The 18,052-nt window shown below is 34.7% G+C and overlaps 2 protein-coding genes across 4 annotated transcripts; both read left to right on the top strand.

The window, feature by feature from the left end:
* Window positions 1–1,052: 1,052 nt before the first annotated feature.
* On the top strand, window positions 1,053–4,491 carry LOC105640374 (iron-sulfur cluster assembly protein 1). Its single transcript, XM_012224664.4, has 3 exons — window positions 1,053–1,478; window positions 1,738–1,792; window positions 4,155–4,491. Exons 1-3 carry the CDS (start codon window positions 1,181–1,183, stop codon window positions 4,312–4,314), a joined length of 513 nt encoding a protein of 170 aa, XP_012080054.1. The 5' UTR covers window positions 1,053–1,180; the 3' UTR covers window positions 4,315–4,491.
* A 1,614-nt stretch (window positions 4,492–6,105) lies between these two features.
* On the top strand, window positions 6,106–17,920 carry PANK2 (pantothenate kinase 2). Of its 3 annotated transcripts, none has more exons than XM_012224661.4 (23): window positions 6,106–6,233; window positions 6,914–7,231; window positions 7,796–8,008; window positions 8,197–8,255; window positions 9,037–9,153; window positions 9,672–9,791; window positions 9,884–9,978; window positions 10,057–10,150; window positions 10,322–10,453; window positions 11,224–11,336; window positions 11,483–11,675; window positions 12,602–12,810; window positions 13,487–13,531; window positions 13,654–13,702; window positions 14,199–14,281; window positions 14,727–14,843; window positions 15,357–15,420; window positions 15,689–15,835; window positions 15,922–16,080; window positions 16,270–16,353; window positions 16,612–16,806; window positions 16,990–17,061; window positions 17,391–17,920. In XM_012224661.4, exons 2-23 carry the CDS (start codon window positions 6,946–6,948, stop codon window positions 17,478–17,480), a joined length of 2,736 nt encoding a protein of 911 aa, XP_012080051.1. In that variant the 5' UTR covers window positions 6,106–6,233; window positions 6,914–6,945; the 3' UTR covers window positions 17,481–17,920. The 3 variants fall into 3 exon arrangements, with proteins under 3 accessions (XP_012080051.1, XP_012080052.1, XP_020537427.1); XM_012224662.4 differs by having other exon boundaries at window positions 6,216–6,237; XM_020681768.3 differs by lacking the exon at window positions 6,106–6,233 and adding an exon at window positions 6,491–6,629.
* Window positions 17,921–18,052: the final 132 nt, after the last annotated feature.

An 18,052-nucleotide genomic window follows, 5' to 3' on the forward strand; every position in this document is an offset into this window, starting at 1 on the left:
TGGATTTTTAACATTAATTTTGTAGATTTAGCATGAGCTATAAAAGGTGTTTGTCTTATTGCAAGATGAGGTACGGTGAGTGATTAATATAAGAGTAGATGAAGGTCAACCATATATTAATCTATTGTAAGCTGTGATGTAACCATCGAAAGTCGGTTTGATAATATATGGTTGAGGTTGAATTTCATTATTCAATTATGGAAATTGTCATGTTTGTTATATACGAAATATATGCATTTTGTGATAGCAAGGGTTTGCTAAACAAACAATTAAAAGATTTACAGATTATGACTTAATTGATAATGCAGACTGGATATTTGAGAAGACTTATTAGATTCGATCTCTAAATTCGATCTTGATTTTCCGGTAAATTCATTAAACTAAATTCATCTGCAGGGAGGAGCAAAGAGCCTTAACTATGATTAAGTCTCGAGTCGATTTAGCCAATCCTTGTTAATAAAGTCCGGATACCAACAATTTATACCAAAAAAAAAAAAACAATTAAAAGTTAATTAGTGGTTAGCATATGAGTTCTCAATCACTTGATTTGATTATTATAATTGCTATGCCGATTAGATTATAAAAATCTATTAAAAGTTATCATAATTAAAAATTTAGAAGCTTTTTTAGACCAAGAAAAGTCTTGAGGACACATGACCTATAAGTATATTTTGATATTAATTTTCAAAAATGATAAGAGCAATATCACAACGTAATAATATAATTAAATCTTCAAAGGAAAATTTAAGTCTGGCCTAGAATGCTCCTGCAGGCCTCTTATCAAGTTGCCCAGTGTTCCTCTTCTTTTAATGGGCCCATTTTGATTGCAATACATCGAATTAGGCAAATGGCAATAAAGCCCATTCTAGCCCAGCCCGCTGAGCCCATTGTTGGTGAAAATAAAAATGATAATCGGATAATCATCAATCTCATCCAGCATTTCAGGAAAGAGACACATATGTTTTACACACGTGTCACTTCACTCTTATCACAAATCCAAAAATCTATAGAATCCGGAACCGTCTCCACCCTCCACGTGTCCTTCGTTTCACCGCCATTATAACCAAACCCTACAAATTCCTGAATTTTCCCTCTTGCTTGTTTCCTTTACCGATTCCTTCCGGCAAAAAAATCGAAAACGTTAATCGGACAGGCCTAATAGCCAACCGACTCTTAACAAATGAACGCGACAATGCTGAGGCTCATGTCGAAGAGACTGCTCGGGCAGGTGCCGCCGCAGCCCGCTCAAATCCTGCCGCGTTTCTACCACGAGAACGTCATCGACCACTTCAATAACCCACGCAACGTCGGGTCCTTCGACAAGAATGACCCGACGGTCGGAACGGGGCTCGTCGGTGCACCAGCCTGTGGAGATGTGATGAAGCTGCAGATTAAGGTTGATGAGAAGACTGGAGAGATTGTTGATGCTCGCTTTAAGACTTTTGGTTGTGGCTCTGCTATTGCCTCCTCTTCTGTTGGTATGTTTTTATGCCTGGTTTTATTGAAGGGGATTGTTGGTTGGCTAGAAATCAGGGAGGGAATGGAAATTGACGGAAAAATCAATTCTAATCACCGAAGAGTTGTTTAATTGTTAGCTAGTGTATTAATTTAGCGATACAAATAAAATTAGGAACAGAAATTTGAGGTTCCGATTTGGGTTATGAGTAGCATGAATTTGATTTATTCAGGGGACCTAAATATAATTTATTGTCTTTTTTTTTTTTTCCCTATATTCAGCTACTGAATGGGTGAAAGGAAAGCAAATGGAAGAAGTTTTATCCATAAAAAACACGTGAGTTGATTGCTTTCCTTTTATTTGTTTTATGCTCTTGTTCTTTGCTGCTGTTTACCTGGGCGTGTGTTTTAATCTATTGATTAATTGCTTTCAATGAATGAAAATTCTGTGTTTGGAAATAATGCTTGTAAATGAATGCTTCTAGTTTTGTTGCATGTCTTGCATTTCTCCAGCTCTGGGCTGACGCTTATTAGGTTATCATGTATGCAGAGCCAATTTAAATAATCTTTCTAGGTTAGTTTTAAATTTTTTTCCCCCTATCATTTGATGGGTCATAGTCTAAATGGTTGAGTTAATTTTCTCATAGACTTTCCTGTAAGTCCAGAAATCTAGCCGGTTGAGTACATTTATGCCAGATGAGCTTGTAACCTTTCTCAAACGCAATTTCATCTGATATCAACTAAAGAACTTGATTGTGACTTTATGATGAGCCATGAAAGTAAGATAAGGCACCAGATATTTTAAATTTGCCTGCTAGATGGATCTGACTATTGGATTGGCAAATGTTATGCTGATAACTGAGTAGGTGAATGGAAGTAACAATTGCAGTAAGCTTCCATCTGATTCCATCTATGTTTTTGTTGGTTTTAAAGGGTGTATTGGATATAGAGTCAGCCTACACTAGTAGACTAGTCTTTCTAATTGGGTTTGGATGATATAGTCCTTAAAGTAGCATCAGTATCATATGCTAAGAATTCTAAAAGAACATGTATTACAAAAGAAAAAAAAAAAAAAAGGAGAGAGATTGTCAACCACAGCTTTTGAATCGCATATATCATGGATTTGAAGAAAGGTGTGGATGTTTTGAAGATTAGAGAGTGAGATTCTTTGTAACCATGGGATACAAGTGTCATATAGCGCCTAAGTAGTTTTTATTTTAACTTTTTGGTCGCACCTTTGAAGTAATTCTTGAATTTACTAGTGGACAACAACTAGAATTATTCTCAGCCACTACACATACTTATTTTGCTTTCTGTTCTCTTTGAGGTCTTTTTCCGTTGGATACATGACACAGATGTGTGACTAGTTTTGTGCTGGTTATCAACCTACCATGTAGGTGTCAAATGCCAAGATGGAGTTCAATATCCCCCACCCACCAATATGTCTTGAAGATGTAGCATGTATTCCTTCCTGTAGGTGTTGCCTGGGTCCTAATTGTGACACTGCCCATATTTAGTTGTGGGAAACTTAATATTCGTTGTCATTGAGCTATATTGTATTTTATTTTTCTCTGTGTAAGGTTTTTACCATCTCCATGCATATTTGTTTTTTTGGTTAAGTTTTTTACTTTATCTAAGAAAAGGTTTTCTCATCATATATCCTGAGTTTTCTTATATCAACAAATTCTCCATGGATGACTACATCTGCTCCGACACCTAACAATTCCATGTATGATTGTAGAAATCCACAAGCAAAATTCTTCAGCACAATGATATGGTTTTAGTAAGCACACAGGTCTATATGTAACAGACTAAGGAATGACATGGTGGTGAAGCAATGATAACTGCACAAGGAAGTTGAGTGGAGGAGATTTTGGTGACTTGAGAACCATGCTATTCTCTAACCAAGCTTATATGCCCTTTGCTTTTTATTCTCTAACCAAGCTTATATGCCCTTTGCTTTTTGTTCTCTAACCAAGCTTATATGCCCCTTTGCTTTTAGTCTAAGCTTTAAGTAATTTCTCCTTCATTGAAGATCTTATCTTAGCTGTTTAAGATATTTGAGCTGTCTGTTCTCAAAATGTATGAATGATAACAGATGGGTGTCAATGGCATGAATTCAAATAGTTTGCAGAGATGGAATATTGAAGAAAATAATTTTTATTGGCTGGTAATGGAGAGATTTTCAGATTGTACATCTTTCATGCCACAAATTCGTAAATTACACTATCTAGTTGGATTGAAAAGATTAACGAAAGAAAAAGCAAATGATGTGCATGGTAGAGATCCATGCTATTCTCTGACCAAGTGTATATGCCCCTTGAGTTTTGGTTTTAGCTTTAAGTAATCTCTCCTTTGTGGAAGATATTAATCTTAGCTGTTCAATATATTTGAGCTGTCTGCGTTCTAAAGGCTATGAATGATAAGGGATGGGTATCAATGGCATGAATTTAAATAGTTCGAGGGATGTAGGATCAACGGAGTAATTTTTTATTGGCACAAATTTGAAAATGGCACTATGTAGTTGGATTGAAGAGATCAATGAAAGAAGAAGCAAATGATATGATATGCATAGTAAAGATAATTCTTTTCTGTGTAATGACCAAAGTTGTGCGTTGTTTGGCTGTTATGATATTGTAAGACTTCTTATATTGTAGCATGCAATATCTAATGCCATTTTATTTTTAAATTTATTGCAGGGAGATTGCAAAGCATCTTTCTCTTCCACCAGTGAAGCTTCACTGCAGCATGCTTGCAGAGGATGCCATCAAGGCAGCTGTGAAGGATTACAAAACAAAGCGTTCAAAATCAAATGGCAGTCTTGATGCTGCACCTATTGAACAAGCTGCTCAAGCTTGAAGATGTCTCATGTGTATATGATAATGAGAATGTTAATCCAATAGTGTTATCTTGTAGCTAAAATAATGGATTGCACCTAAACTCAATTGTATCTGAGGCTTGGGTTCAACTCATGTCTAGCAATTGTTTGTTACAAATTGGTGGTGTTTATTATGAAATAGACGTTACATGTGTGAATTATGTTCTCCATGTTCATGTTGGTGGAAACTATTGGTTGGATTGGATCGAAGATTCTCAATTTAGTGGTGGTTAGCAGGAATATGCAATTTTTATACCTAAGACATAGATACACGTTTTCTATTACATCAAATGTAGTTTTAAGCTGAAACCGTTTAAAGTAATAGTTGTTCAGTCTTTTCAGGCATCAATTGAGTAATGGGTTCATTTTGAACCAACTATCTTGGTGCAAAACATGCATGCTTTAATTATTTTCTGAATTATTGTTTGTTATTTGTTAGTGAAATTTGCATTTATAAATTATTCATGTTAAATAGGAGAGATGCAAAAAAAAAAAAAAAAAAAAAAAAAAAAAAGATCTTACTTCCATTCAATTCTATGACATTTTGCACGTCTTATATATATAAGACGTGCAAAATGTTATAGAATTGAATGGAAGTAAGATCTTTTTTTTTTTTTTTTTTTTTGCATCTCTCCTATATATCCCCAGATTTCGTCATTTGAAGTTTGAATTCTCAATTACTAATTTGAGAATAATAGCGTTTCAAATGTTTTTAGAGGTGATTTGGATTGATAGAATGGGAAATTTATGAATTTTACAAAATATAAGAAATGTAGTAGAATCCATGAATTGCGAAATCATGTGGTTCCAGTTTCACTGTACTGTTGAAAAAATAAAATACATAGATTTAAAATATTGTATTTTTCAATAAAACTAAATGATTTAAATTACATTATTAATTAAAAGTGGGATTTTCTATCTTCAGTTGGCATCTTTTGAAGTTCGACACATTTATAGGGAAGCAAACTTTTGCGCCGACTTCCTCTCCAAGGGCAAGGCTGCTGGCAGTTTTCCCATGGGCACTGATTTCCTTTTTGATCCTCCTCAGGGCATTGGGTCGTGGCTTCTACATGTTATTATGGCTGTCTCTTATTCTAGACACTGTTTGTAATATTAGAGCCTAGCTCTCCCTTTTTTTTACAAAAAAAAAAAAAAAAAAAAAAAAAAAAAAATTGGATCGATGCTAAAATCTACTAATCGCAGGCCTATTTTTTCTTAAGCAAAGGATGAAATTTCATAAATATGTAGAATGTAAATGTTTTATTGTTCAAATTTTATTAATTCAAATACATCTTAAAATCTTTCCTAAATTATGGTTCTTCAAAATTAAATTAAAAGAAATAATAAAATTAACAAAAAAAATTCAAATGGAGTCTTCATTAATTGTAATTCTTTTAAGAAAATAATTTACTGTGTACCCTAACTAAATATTTATAGATGTTATTAATCCAAAAGCCTTTTTCTTTAATGTCTATTAGAAATAAAAATACAGCATTTATAAAGAGTAAATTTGACAGCAATAACTACTATTTCAGAAAAGGAAAAAGAGAACAACAGAAATGAATTTTTTTTTTTTTATGGAATAAATGGAAATTTTATTAAAAAGAAAAAAGTTAAATATGTTATGATTTATGATTAACAAACGTTAAAAAAATGAAATTGCATTATTGGCGGGCCAATCAGTAAATTACCAAAGATGGCGCGAAATTAACCACATAGGTCCTCCCACCCATTGACTAGCGTGACTGTCACGTCCACCCGCCGCGAGTATTTCTTAACTTCATTAAGGCCAAAATGAGTCTTTCCCATTTTTTTGGTTTGATATCTCTATATGCTGTTTTGGCTCACTATCACAATCCTGTTCTTCGCGTTTCTTCTTCTTCTTCTTCTTCTTCTTCTTGTAAGTCGTACCTGAATCAAATCATAATATCTCAATCAAATAAGCATAGAGCTGTTTCAATAACTTTTGTATTTAATCATAACAACATTTCTTGTGATGTTTTATTTTCGGTTCAGCAAAATAAGTCGGTCTCTCCACTTTCGTTTTCTACTGGTTAATTTATTCTTTTGAGTTTTGACTATCTGGGTTTTTCTATATTTTTATTTTTTTGTTGACTTATCTGGGTTTGGCCTATCTTTTCCAATTGAAATAGGGGTTTCTTTGTATACCATACACAATTTTATAATAAAAGTACGTTGCCTGTGATCGTTGTTCATTGGATGTGAGCTGTTTTTTACTGGTCAGACTTAGATGCAATAAATCTCACTAACAGTTTCTAACTTCTTGTTTTATGAGGTGGGCCTTATCACATCGACAAATTTTTAGTATTTATTTGCTCTTTTTTTTTTTTTTGTAATCATCGAATTTGCCCTCCAAGATAGGTTTTTAAGTTCGTTGATTTTTGTAAATGTTGTATCATTTTGTGTATCTTTATTTATATATTGTTTGTTGTTTCTTCTTCACTGCTTTTGCGCCTAATTTGCAAGTACATATATAAAAATTTATGTCCTTTTTAGAAGTACAAGACAAGTGACCAAACCAGCCTTTGACCCAAAACTGTTTTGGTTGTGTATGTGTAGGTTAGGGAGCAGTTAGTAAGATTTTTGGATTAATGGCTGGTTTAAAAGAGGACCCAGTTCTTGGTATTAACGATATAATGGAAACAAACGAAGAGGCTGAGATTAGGGACGGTGTTATAGGCAAGGTGAGAGAGGAAGCGGGTCAAAGTGAAAAAGATATGGCTCCTCCTACTGGTAATTCCATTCATAGGTCTGGTTCCAGACCCCAGCTGGACCTCAGCAAGGCTGCAATTCAGGGGAATTCTGAGGAGAGGGATCCTACAATTTTGTTGCCTAATCAATCCGATGATCTATCCCATTTGGCTCTTGATATTGGAGGTATAGTAATGTAATTCAGCTTTGAGATTGCGGTTTTTGGCTCCGTTATTTGGTTTCCACATATGAAGTATAAAATATATATTCTTGTTTTGGGGATTGTGTCTTCTTCGAATGTTGTTAAATGGTCCTTTCTTTTGCCTTTTGTTTGTTTGGTAATCTATTGGCCCTTTGGGAAGATGAACAGGGGATGAAATCTTGATTTTGGTGTACTTCATATATCACATACGTGCACCCCTTTTTCCTTCATTCTGTTCTTCTTTCTATCTGTTACCTTATTTAAGACTATCTTTTTTCCCATTGCCTTCTTCTTTATAAATTTTTCCCCTCCCTTCCCTTCATTAACATTTCTGAGATAATTTTAACTGCTATATTTAGTAATGTAACTAAATATTTTCCTTCCGTTCCTTCACTTCTGCATGCAGTTCTTCTTATTTATTTTTGTTTAAACAGGGAAAATAATTTATAAAGTGAATTTTTAATTTACACATTGATACCATTCAAGCTGCTTGAAATTTGTCGATTCTCATTTCTGCTATGCTGAAAGTTAATAATACCTGATGGCAGGATCTTTAATCAAACTGGTGTATTTTTCAAGACATGAAGATAGATCAATAAATGATAAAAGGAAGAAGACAGTAAAGGAGAGATTAGGGATTTCTAATGGTAATAGGAGAAGTTACCCCATTCTTGGTGGAAGGCTTCATTTTGTGAAGTTTGAAACAAGAAAGATTAATGAATGTCTGGACTTTATTTCTTCCAAGCAGCTTCACCGTGGTGGTATTGTACTTGCTTTCATTTTTAATCTTTAACTAAACTCATTTCATTTTCTAATTGCTAATGCAATGTATTAGTTTGATATACTATGATTATTTGAATACATTCAAGTTGTCAATTTCATTTGCATTAATCATTACCTTCTTCTTTTCTTTTTCTGTTGACAAGTTGTGTAATTTCTTGGTGGATAGGAATTGATTCACATGGTTGGCTTTCTGAGACCCCATCCAATTGCAATGCTGTAATTAAGGTAAAAATTGTCATTTAAGTTCCCCCTTCATCTTTGGAGTTAATTATGCATGCTATATAAAACAGTTAATGTCTCAAAATAAAGGAAACTATAACAAAATTTCATTTTTGTTAGGACTTGATTTAGTATAGTCTTTAGAATTTCCTTGTATTAGCCAGAAAATATGTGGGAGAACTTGTTATCAGTTGACATGCTGATGTCATTTATTCCTGGTCATGTATTTGTACTTTGTAGTAAGCCCATGTTTTCTATACCAAAATTATAGGTCTTTTAAAGTTCCTCTTCTAATTCGGAAAACAAACCAAGGATTTTGGAAATGAACTGAAAATATATGACTGACTGAGAGAGCTGAATTGACGGAGATGAAATTGCGAACTAACTTCCAGAAAATTAGACTGCAGGATACAGATTCTCTCCGTGATTTGATTGCAAAGGGGCAGCAGCAGCAGTTTCCATGATTACAAACCTGGATGGCATACTGACTATCCATGCCGTTATTTCTGCTTTCCCATTACTTGATCTGGAATTTTTTGAAAAGGTTCTTTGCAGTAAATGCTAACATTGAGTCCTTTCTGACAGGCTTATAGTTCGTTTCACCCTTTATTTATTTTATCTGAAAAAAAGCATTAACACATAAATTATTGGTAACAGGCAAATAGTGAATTCCTTGCTTTTGAGTTGAGATGTATTTCTATGACTAAGACTCAAATCATTTTGTTTCAATAGTCTGTTCCTACTCATATTTTTATAGCTCATAATAATGAATTGATTTTCTGAGAAGGCCACAGGTGGTGGGGCATACAAGTTTACAGACCTCTTCAAGGAAAGGCTTGGTGTTAGTCTTGACAAAGAGGATGAGATGGATTGCCTTGTGGCAGGAGCAAATTTTTTGCTTAAGGTGGAATCTGATGCTGATTATTTTTTTTATTTACACCGTTTTAATGCATGAGTTTTTTCACAAATAAGATGATTGCCAATGAATAAGGTAGATGAATGTTTAAGCTCCCCTTTTCAATCCTCCAATCTCTATGAATTCAATGATTATACTGGTCTGGACTTGGTTTTCAGTTATATCATCTGGTGATATCAGATTATATTCTCGCTGTAGAGCTACCAAAAGAGTGGTGTTTTAACTCTTTTTCTTAGGTTATCATTCAAATATTATTGTGTTTCAGTTTTTCCTTTTATGTTTAACTATTATATAAGAGCGGCTTGACTTAAATGTATCAATTTTAGAAGTGCAGGGAAATGAGGGGAACAGTGTCACTGTCCCTATTTGTGTAAATGGAATTAGACTTATGATTGTGAGATTTTTATTTCTCAGACATAAACTTACTTGAAGAGTTTCTTATTGGTTTGTTGTTGTTAAATACTTAATTCAGTAACCTCTATTCCTCTCTTAACCAAATTGAGTAGGCTATTCGCCATGAAGCTTTCACACACATGGAAGGTCGGAAAGAGTTTGTGCAGATTGACCATAACGATCTGTTCCCTTATCTTCTTGTTAATATTGGATCTGGTGTTAGTATGATCAAGGTACATTAATGTCTTGTTCTCAGTTTGCCAGCACTTGAGCTTAAGCACGTTTAAATTCGTGAAGGTATCATTGTGCTTTTTTAATGTTACAGGTTGATGGGGATGGGAAGTTTGAGCGGGTTAGTGGTACAAATGTTGGTGGTGGTACCTACTGGGGCTTGGGACGGCTGTTAACTAAGTGCAAGAGGTTCTCATCATATCTAAACACTATTTTCTCTCTGTTCTTTCAGAAATTCTGTCAAGCTCTTACTCTTGTTCATTTCAGTTTTGATGAGTTGCTAGAACTGAGTCAAAGGGGAGATAATAGGACAATTGACATGCTCGTTGGTGATATTTATGGTGGTATGGATTATAGTAAGGTATGTTATACTTCCAATATTTATTCCTTTGTGTAGGATGACATTAATGGAAGTGCAACTGCATCATCCATTGGTACTTTAAACTAGCATTAATACCTTTTTTAGAAATTTTTAGAATTTCGTTTTCCCAATTTATGATGGTGACAATACACCTCAAACTGAATCGTATAGATCGGTCTCTCGGCATCAACTATTGCTTCTAGTTTTGGCAAAACTATTTCTGACAAGAAGGAACTTGAAGACTACAGACCAGAAGACATTTCCCTGTCCCTCCTGCGAATGATTTCATATAACATTGGCCAGGTGAGTAGTGTGAGGGATTCTATTCTACAAAAATTTTAATATGTTGGCTTCTCTTCCAGAGAGTGTAATGAGACAACTATGTGGGTATAAAGTGATACATTGAGTTTTTAGCATTCAGATTGGTTTATCTTCTAAATCATTCTTGGTATTTTCTGGAACCATATTATTATGATTCTACAACCTGTTAACATTTTGATAAAAGTAACAAGTATGAAGTGTTTGAAACATGCAGTTTCTGTGTTGGTAGTAAAGGACAGGTTTTAATTGTTAGAAAGAAAACCTTTAATCCTTTGGAGTAAAGGTGATTATTTTTTCTGCCTGATTTTAGAGCATGGCAGGTTCAAGTGTTGACATTGATAGGTTTTAAGGTGTAAAGACTAAATTCCCTTTCTAATAATAATTTGATTGTAGCAAACAATTGGTTGGTATTATTGGAACTCTTATCAAATCTAAAGTGTGGTATACAGCCATCATATTGTCATATCTATATATGGATTTGTCTTCACTTGCATTCACAATAACTAACTAGTCAATCCATTTGTAATTGTCATTTGGATCATATATAAAGTATTCTCATTGGAGATGACCTCTCATTTATGGTTTCTGCATAATTGTTTTCAGACATGTGGACTCCTGTTATATTTAGTTTTGTTAAGTGATGTGTTCAATGTTATTTCCTTAACATAATTGTCTGGCATGATCATGTCAGATAAGCAGTCATATAATTGTTAATATGTTCTGGTGTCTGCATTGGCTGTTCTGTTATGCAGATTTCATACTTGAATGCACTTAGATTTGGGCTTAAGCGAATTTTCTTTGGAGGTTTTTTTATACGGGGCCATGCTTATACCATGGACACTATCTCCTTTGCTGTTCATTTCTGGTAAGCATTATTTTTTTTAGTGTTAAACTTTCACCAATTGATCTAAGGCTGATAATATTATTTTGTTTATCAAAATGCTTTCTTCTTCCCGGCTATTATATTGGAGTGAAGTGTGATCAGTCTGTAACTTTATATTCATTGTATAGGTCGAAAGGAGAAGCACAGGCAATGTTTCTTCGCCATGAAGGGTTTTTGGGGGCTTTAGGCGCATTTATGAGCTATGAAAAGCATGGTCTTGATGACTTAATGGTTCATCAGTTAGTTGAAAGGTTTCCAATGGGTGCACCATATACTGGTGGAAAGATTCATGGGCCTCCACTTGGAGACTTGAATGAAAAGGCAAGTGTAATTGGGGTTGGAAAATATCACCTGAACTGATAACTCCATAAAAATTGATTGCTCTTGCAGGGGTGGGCAAGAAAAACGGAAAAGCCAAAAAATCAATCTAAATTGGTCAAGAATATTTTCAGCTAATATTTTAAGCATATGAATGCTCCATTATTTTGTGGTATCTTTTGTTGCTTCTGGTATAGTGTAAAAATAACCCACTTTGGTGATTCTCTAGAATCATATATTCTTTTTTATTCTCTATATTTTATATCTCCGAAGGAATAGATTCTTGATAAAGCATGTAGGCATGTATCTAGTCTAGGAAAAGGGAAAAAGAGATATATTTCTAACCAACTCGATAGCTAGTAAAGGTAAAAAGGTTCCAACCTGTAGATGCTTACCAGTAAAAGCGTTGAAGTTGATGTGTGATTGAAAATTTGGCAAGTGGAAACAAACACCTAGTTGCCTTTGTGGAAAATTAATTTGTCTTTTCAAATTGATTTCCAAAGATGTTCTTTTATATAGCCATCTACACATGGGTGACTCGTGGAAAGAAAAAAGGGCCTACATCTCTTATCTCTCTCCCCTTTTTATTTTTTGCTACTATTAAGAGCAGCATGAGCACTCTTCATCCTGAAACTGAGTTTCTGTTTTCTTCAGTGGTGAGTGTAGTCCTGATATGCAGAGGTCTTGACCAAAACTCTTAAGGTTTTTTCCTGTATTCTTATTTTCAATTTCATAAACCTTTTTGTAAGTTACTGTGGAAAGTAATGGTTATTGACAATAGATCAAATAATAGAAAGTTTGCTATTGCTTCTTGGTTTAACTATCAGATTTCCTTGTTCATTCAGGAACATTTTTGTTTATGGTTTCTTTTTTTCTAATTTTATTTCCTGTTAGACCTAATGTGCAATTTAATTTTGAACAAAATGCAGATTTCATGGATGGAAAAATTTGTGCTGAAGGGAACTGAGATTACAGCTCCTGTACCTATGGCTCCACCTGGAACAACTGGACTTGGTGGCTTTGAGGTTCCTTCATCCCAAGGCCGTACATTGCGTTCCGATGCAAGTGCATTAAATGTCGGCGTTCTCCATCTTGTACCTACTCTGGATGTGTTTCCTCTGCTGGCAGACCCAAAAATGTACGCGAAAACTTTGTGCTGGTTTTATCAACTGCTTTAGATAATTTAAGGTATGGGTGAGCGTTGGTTAACTAAATTGAATTTTCAACTAACCAAATTTTTTAACACCTCCAAACTAGTACTCGAAACAGATTATCACTGAATCATTTTAATTTATGATATATATTTATTAATTTATATATAATTAAGAAAAATGTAATTTTTATGCAATAAAAAATATTCTATTATTTATGTCACAATCTTTTAGGTAACCTAACTGAACCATATTTTTTCATACTGAAACACAGCCAAATTTGGCCAGCCCAGTTCAGTTTATTTGCTTATAGCTGAGTAATTCACAGTACTAATTTACTGCCTAAATCCTTCCTACTTGATCTGCACACTCCTGAATGGTTTTATCTGATTTTGATTAGTATTGTAAATATATTTATGATTCCAATCATGGTATTGAGTTTTCACCCATTCACATTTAGCTACCAACATTTTGGGTGGCAAAAGCATTATGACGAAATATTGGCAATATTCAATCTATGTTTTCAGGACTCAATTTAGTCGATAGCTGTTGCTTCTGCAAAAAATTGTATATCGTTTGTTGTGACATAATTATATGAGTCATCATCTATTTTTCATGTCTCAATCTAACTTAGTGTGAGTGTAACTACTTGCTTACTAACAGGTATGAGCCCAACACTATTGACCTCTCAGACCACAAAGAATTAGAGTGAGTATTGCAGCCTATTTTAATAATCCCTGGACAAGATTAATTGCTATACCAGTCCGCTTCCATTTTTCACGTATCTGTAACTGGAAGGTTTCTTATATTTTCTTTTTTATTCTTATAAGGTATTGGTTCACTGTGCTGTCTGAGCATATGCCAGATCTTGTTGATAAGGTACAACAACAATATTGTCACTCAAATCTTCATCTCTTTCTTGTGTGTGACATAGAGGCATGCGCAAGAAAGATTAAAAATAATTGGAAGGTTACAGACATTCAGACGCACGTGCATGGGCACAAAACAAGTTCTCCCAACCGTTTAATTCAACTATGCCCGGAAGAAACTTAAAAAAAAAAAAAATGGAAAGTTTCAGACATTCAGATACATGTGCATGTGCACAAAACAAGTTTGCCCGACTATTTAAATTCACTATCTCAATAGGAAATTAAACGTTCCAAAAATAATTAAGAGTTGAGAACAGCTGTCCCATTAGCATCATGTATAAAGCATTAGTTTGAGTAAGTTGGAACTCTAGAGATGCTTCTACCCTTGGCCTTTCTACTGTAATCTCAAGAGATGAGAGCTTGTTTTCATTATTGAGAAAAATATGAAGTTGGACAGTTGCTACATAACATTTGTAAATTTGAAAACTTGGTGTGAAATTTGGTAGGCAGTGGCAAGTGAAGGTGGAACTGATGATGCCAAAAGAAGAGGTGATGCTTTTGCTCGTGCTTTTTCTGCTCACTTAGCAAGGTAATCCTACATTCTGTTATGTTATGTGTTACAAATCCATTATATCATTTGTCTTTCGTAAATTAGTTTACATCCATTTTTCCAAGCAAGTGCATCTCAACATGGTCTGCAATTACAGCATGTAATTAGAGATAATCCCAATGATTAATGGATATCTCATACCTCAAATGTTCTACACTTGTTTCATCACAAGCCCTCCAATCTTTTTCAAATCTGGTTCATTCTTTCTGGATGCAGAAATGTATATTATAAAGCCAGCTCATAACTTGATGTTTCTTTATTGGTTTCTTTACTTTTTGGATTGTATATCTTGTGGATATTTAGATTGTTAAGCTCGGCATGTCAATTCTTTTTATTGGTTCCATAGTTTATACTGAACATCCTTAGACATCGAACTTTTTTGTATTTCATTTTTATCATTGCCAACTTCCAAACATTTGAATAGATTGATGGAGGAGCCTGCTGCATATGGGAAGTTAGGTTTGGCCAATCTTTTGGAACTCAGGGAAGAGTGCTTGAGAGAGTTCCAATTTGTTGATGCCTATAGAAGCATAAAACAGAGGTAATCACAGTTTTCTTCACACCTATCCTGTAAGCATTATTCAAAGATAGTTTTTGTCTCATTTCTTTTGTGACAAATTTGAGTTTCATTTTCATGTTTTAGTTTATCATGGGGTGTGTGTGTGTGTGTGGGTGGGGGGTGTGTGTGTGGGTGGGGGGTGTGTGTGTGTGTGTGTGTATACATATATTCCTCTGAGCAAATATCACACATCTTAAATGTGAAATAATATTCAAGATGCATGCACAGCGCCGTTTGGATGTTCAGTGCTGGATACATTCCTTAAAACAATTTAAATCATGGAAAATCAAGGTGAACATATGACAAAAGGAATGGGATTTTCCTTCTGTATTACCTGACAATTAATGCTTTCACAAGTTAGCTTTACATCTGAAACTTATATATGAATGCATAGTAAGAGTAAAATTTTTTGGAGCCCAAGCTTATGCTTACAAACTTCAGAATACGACTTATTTTCTTTTGGTATGTCTATCCTTGATTTTTTGAATGTGACAGGGAAAATGAGGCATCACTTGCTGTATTGCCTGACTTATTGACGGAGCTTGATGGTATGACAGAGGTATGCATATTTTTTATCTTTCCTTTTTTTTCCTTTACCTTGCTTTTGTGGAATGGATGTTATAGTTTCTACAACCTGACTGTAAAATCTTGGCATCATAGACTCCCGGAAACTTTGGTGAATGACTTAACAAACAAATAAAGGAAGAAATGATTAATTTAATTATGATAATTAACCTGAATAGTAGAGGCTCATCATCTTTCTACCATAGTTTTGCTGCTTTGCCTGGCAACTGTTGATCTCCTGAATTCCTCTTTTTATTTTATAGGAGACTAGATTGCTCATGTTAATTGAGGGTGTTCTTGCTGCAAACATATTTGACTGGGGCTCTCGTGCCTGCGTGGATCTCTATCATAAAGGAACAATTATTGAAATTTATAGGATGAGTCGTGATAAAATGCAAAGACCTTGGCGGGTAGGGAGAGAAAAACTTATTTTACTTTGGAGGATACTGTCTTGCATTATATGTTGATTTTATTATTTGTCTGACTTGTCACTCAGGTGGATGATTTTGATGTTTTCAAGGAGAGAATGCTGGGTTCTGGAGATAATAAGCCTCGCCCACATAAGAGAGCTTTACTCTTTGTGGACAACTCAGGTGCTGACATTGTCCTGGGGATGCTTCCCCTTGCAAGGGAACTCCTCCGACGTGGAACTGAGGTAAGCTAGCATTTCTAGTACTGCTGGTGAAAGGCTTTTAAATAATTGATGTACTAAATATGATTTATGATTTTCATGCACACTTCGACTATTCTATTACAATCCAGTTTAAGGCCAAACAGTTGTGGACCTAACCTTTCTTCAAATTATTACTGGGAAAATTTACTGGTAATGACTTGATTTGTGCAGGTGGTTTTGGTAGCAAACTCCCTTCCAGCATTAAATGATGTGACTGCTATGGAGCTCCCTGAGATTGTCGCTGAGGCTGCAAAAGTTTGTCCTTACACATTATGACTTAATTTTTATCGTAATCTCCAATTTGATTGTTTATATTGTGGTTGGACAATGAAACTGAATATGGAGTTTATTGTTTGTTCTCGGGCGGCCGGGGTAGAGAAGATGGAAGTTGTGATCTTCATCTATATTATAATTTGAACTAAGAATGGTTAATGCTGGTGTTATCATTCCACTAGAAGATCGTATGATATAACTGCAATAAACTGAACTTGTGAAACTGATTCCTGTCCACAGCATTGTGACATTCTTCGCAGAGCTGCTGAAGCAGGAGGTCTACTTGTGGATGCAATGATTAACACTTTAGACAGTTCAAAAGAGAATTCTGCTTCAGTTCCCCTGATGGTTGTTGAGAATGGATGTGGGAGTCCATGCATTGATTTCAGACAGGTCAGCTCTGAGCTTGCTGCTGCCGCAAAGGATGCCGATTTGGTATGCCAGTTCCTATTTCTTATTTCCTTGTTAAGCATTGATTTCATGAATTTTATATTGTTAGAAAATGATCCTTTTTTAATTCCTTGCGTTTTTCCTTTCCTCCCTTGTGCCTGAGCAAATTTATAACACAAGATATAAATCATGCAACAGTAACCACACCTTGATTTTTTTATTTTCCAGATTATATTGGAAGGGATGGGGAGAGCTCTGCACACCAACTTCAATGCTCAGTTTAAATGTGATGTTTTGAAGGTAATAGTACAATTTTTTTCCCCATTTAGATCCAGTTGAAAACTTGAAAGGTCTGATTGTTAAAGTTAAATGATGATTCCTCCATTTTTCATGTTGGTTATGAGTGAATTCTACACTTGGCTTTTTAGAATCATTAAGGCTCACTCTTGACTGAGTTCTTGTAATCAGATTTTTTTTATTTTTGAGCAGTTTGATTTATCCTCCATAGCTATGTTTATTTGCAGCCTTGAAGGTTATACTAGTGCACAATCCTTCCTATATTGCTATGGAGAGATATATGACTGTTTCTCTAGACACTGTAATAATTTTTTTTTTCCTTTTTTGGGCAGCTGGCGATGGTGAAGAATCAGAGGTTGGCGGAGAAATTAATTAAAGGAAAGATATATGACTGTGTTTGCAGATATGAACCAGCTAGCTAGCTAGCTTAGAGCTTCTTTTCAAGTTATTTGCCATCAGTATATCATCACTCTCATATTGTGCTAAGAAATCAACAAGCAACTGTTATACTTAACAAAAAGTCTGGAAAACAACCTGTAAGATCGATGTGCAGATACTGCCTTTGACCTGGTTGCAACTCAACCCACGGAGGGGCAGAGGTTGCTATTACCTGAACCCGAAAGAAATAAAAAGTGGAAACAACAGTTTATGTTCTGTGCTTCCTCCATTTTCACTATTTTACTTGTGACTGTGAAAAACAGCGGAAGCTTGTGGTCTACTACCTGCCAGTGTCCACTTTTTCTTTAAGAGAGGAAATACACTTTTGTAAACAATATGTACAACTTTATGCAAATGAGAAAAGGGATTAATTCCCTTTATATTGAAATAACTTTTAATAAATTTGTAATTTATTTTTCCTGTACAGCAGTTGGTTCTATATGTAGTTATTTTGTGTTCATTATATTTTATTTATAGCTAAATCTGCACAGAAGCAGTAGATCTTTCAAGACAATTTCCTCCTTGTTTTAGGTTTACTCTCCCTTCTTCCCCAATT

This window comes from Jatropha curcas, chromosome 10, assembly GCF_041381405.1.
Source record: "Jatropha curcas cultivar XTBG-Jc1 chromosome 10, XTBG_Jcur_1.0, whole genome shotgun sequence".
Lineage (NCBI taxonomy): Eukaryota > Viridiplantae > Streptophyta > Magnoliopsida > Malpighiales > Euphorbiaceae > Jatropha > Jatropha curcas.